General features: G+C 38.4%; 1 protein-coding gene across 1 annotated transcript; it reads left to right on the forward strand.

The window, feature by feature from the left end:
- Nucleotides 1-395: 395 nt before the first annotated feature.
- On the forward strand, nucleotides 396-2,063 carry LOC140952687 (histamine H2 receptor-like). The gene has a single exon (XM_073402131.1). It carries the CDS (start codon nucleotides 942-944, stop codon nucleotides 1,974-1,976), a length of 1,035 nt encoding a protein of 344 aa, XP_073258232.1. The 5' UTR covers nucleotides 396-941; the 3' UTR covers nucleotides 1,977-2,063.
- The last annotated feature ends 951 nt before the right edge of the window (nucleotides 2,064-3,014 follow it).

Below are 3,014 nucleotides of genomic sequence, written 5' to 3' on the forward strand. Positions count from 1 at the left end.
ATGTAAACTATTTCAGAAGAGGGCGTGAGTATTACTTAAGGACACAATGCTCAGGAAGTGCAGTTTTAAAATCACAAATTTTCCAAACGCTTTTTACAGTCCGATTAAGAAACAGAAGATTTCAATTTAACAGTTCATCCACCGTGCGTCATATGTTGGTAGTCAGTGGTTACCGTGATTAATACATTACTTGCTTAATGGTCAAAGCCATTAGAAGTATTTCACTGGTATTGGTTATTATGAAGCGAAATAGGCTAATCCGCTTTTAGCACTCAAGTCATCGCACTTGCTTTTAAAATATTTAATCCTACACCAAACGATCACTATTGTGTAGACGCACGTGCTTCAGTCGACAAATCTATAGGCACACTTCAACCTGACAAATTCACCACCGTCATCATGAGTTGAAGCAGTAGATCTCTGCTGTTGATGTGCATTCATTTAGGTGAATCATAATCATAATCAAATCGAAGCGGCAATTTGATTGCTACATATTTTAAAGACAACTGCTGTTACAGTATTCATTATGATGCTTAGGTAATATATACTTTAAAGAGTACGTTTCCCTTAAGTAAAACTGAAAGAGAAAATAGTGTGGCCACAGTGCCAACAACGGTTTTGCAAGATGACAACTCCAGCGGGAACAAACACTCGCTAATATAAACAGGAAAACAAACTTGTGTGACAAAGGCTAAGTAGGTGTCGGACTCATAAAATACTGCCGCTTCTTATCACGTAACCTACTCAGCTAGCCAAGAATTGCGTGGCTCTTCAGAAGAGAATTGGATAACAATTGCCGTAATCTCTTTACTACCGTATGGCCAATTGAGCACTAAAGATTACCAACAAATTTGCATTATCTCATTACCCATTTAAATTTCTAATGAAAAGCATTTTTCCAAGATACCTCTAGCAAAAAAGAACATCGTATTAAACGCAGAATGAAGAACGAGAGTTATCCAATGCCGCCGGAACAAGCACTTAAGGAGAAAGCGAGACAAGATATTTATCTCACGGTGGTCACTTGCTCGTTGATCGCGATATTAATTGTTTTAACACTACTGGGAAACTTACTTGTAATGACCGCGTTTTGCCTTTATAAAGAACTACGTACCATCACAAACTACTTTCTAGTGTCCCTTTCAATCGCGGATCTTCTAACTGCTTTACTGGCCATGCCTATATTTATGGTGTCCAGAATTTCAAAGGAAAATATGTTTCCCGGTGGGACTGTGTTTTATGATGTTTGGCGATCAATAGACCTCATATGTGGCACCGCATCCATATGGAACCTTTGTTTGGTCAGCTTAGATAGATTGCTTGCTGTCGCCTCCCCGCTTACACACTTAGTTATACTAACGCCGTCTCGCGCCAAAGCCGCCATTCTGTTAGTTTGGGCGATTTCTGCAGCGCTCTCAGGGCTTCTACTTCTCAATTGGAGCCATAAAGGCATTGCCATCACTATCATCAGTTTCTTCCTGCCGTTGGTAATCATTATTTTCTCATATGTCAAGATCTATCAGGTTACCACAAGGACATGTGTTCTACGACGCAACGGAGGGACCCGACTTAAAAGAGATATTCACTCAGCAAAACAGATGGTCATCGTGATTGGTGTGTTCATATTATGCTGGGTAGGCTTCTTCGTATTGACGCTGATTCTCTCGACAAAAAAATCTCTGTCTTACGCCATCAATCCAGCAATCTTAGACATTCTCAAGTCTCTAACTTATCTCAACTCATGTATAAATCCACTCTTATTTACAACAGTCAGTAGAAAATTCAAGAAAGCAATAACTGATATTCTGCACTGTCGGCGGGTGAATTTTAGGAGAAGGATAATGCGAAACGGTAACAAAACTAGACGCACCAATATGAGCTCTTTACTGGATTCATCGTTTTCACATAATCACAGCCCAACCTGTCTTTTAAAGAAACCGTTTTTAGCAACTACAGAGAAGGAAACTTGTGTCTGAACATGAACTTGATATGAATATGAATATGAGTTCTAGCTGTGACAACTTTTGATACTTGAGTTACTTGAAATTTCGGCTCTTTTCTCAACCGATAGCTTCCCTGTATGTGTTGGAAAATATTTTCATGCTCTTGGTCAAATTTAAATAGTTTAGTGGGAATTTCTTTTGTTTTTATTTTCGTTTTGGATACAGCGAACTGACTGCCGTAAGCAATATAGTTATGAAAAGTAAATAAAACCTCAGATCCATAATCTTAATATGCAGTGCTTTTCTGCGTGTTTTTCTCGCTTGTCACGAGATAAAAAAATCACTAGGAAACCGGCGAAACTGTTTTCTTCCGAACAAATAAAAGAAAAAAGAAGGAAAATACACCATTTGTAGGAAGTAACACACCGGCACGGAAGGATTTATATTTTTTCAAGAAAAGGGATTAGAACCAACAAGTAATGAATAAGAACCGATTATTTACATGAAAGGTAACTAGCCTTCGACATTATTAAACTAGTTACACAATCGCTTTAATCGGGTAAATATGTTGCGCTAAATGATACGAATCTTGGTAGCAAAGGTTAATCACATCAGACGGCAGCTTCTAAATGTTTGATCGTTTCAGTCTTCCCTTCGCTAAAAGCCATTGTCTCTCTCTACACTTGCTTAATATAGGCAATTTGATTTTTCAAAATTTAATTTGAAACCAAAACTAAAGCACCTGCAAGGACATTTATAATCCGATATATAGTCATGTTATAAATGTTTCCGACGTGTGCGTGATCAGGTAGCGCATTTTCGATTGCGTGGAAGATTTGCACTGAACTCCACACAGATTTCCGCCGCTTCAAGCCAGACCACATTTAGGAAAACAGAATTTTGAGTTCATTTGAATCGCCCCTCAGTTGCTTAATTTTAATAAAGCAGATTAAGTTCTCTAGCTCCGACAGATAACAACATAATTGTAGTGCAATTATGTTAATCGGGGCGAAGCTGTCGACAAAATATTAACGGCGTTCCAGGTTATTGATCGGTCTCTGAATCTGCCTT

This window comes from Porites lutea, chromosome 11 (assembly GCF_958299795.1).
Source record: "Porites lutea chromosome 11, jaPorLute2.1, whole genome shotgun sequence".
NCBI classification, from domain to species: Eukaryota; Metazoa; Cnidaria; class Anthozoa; order Scleractinia; family Poritidae; genus Porites; species Porites lutea.

Coding starts and splice junctions, on each gene's coding strand:
- LOC140952687 (XM_073402131.1), top strand. CDS start 942: ATGAAGAACGAGAGTTATCCAATGCCGCCGGAACAAGCACTTAAGGAG.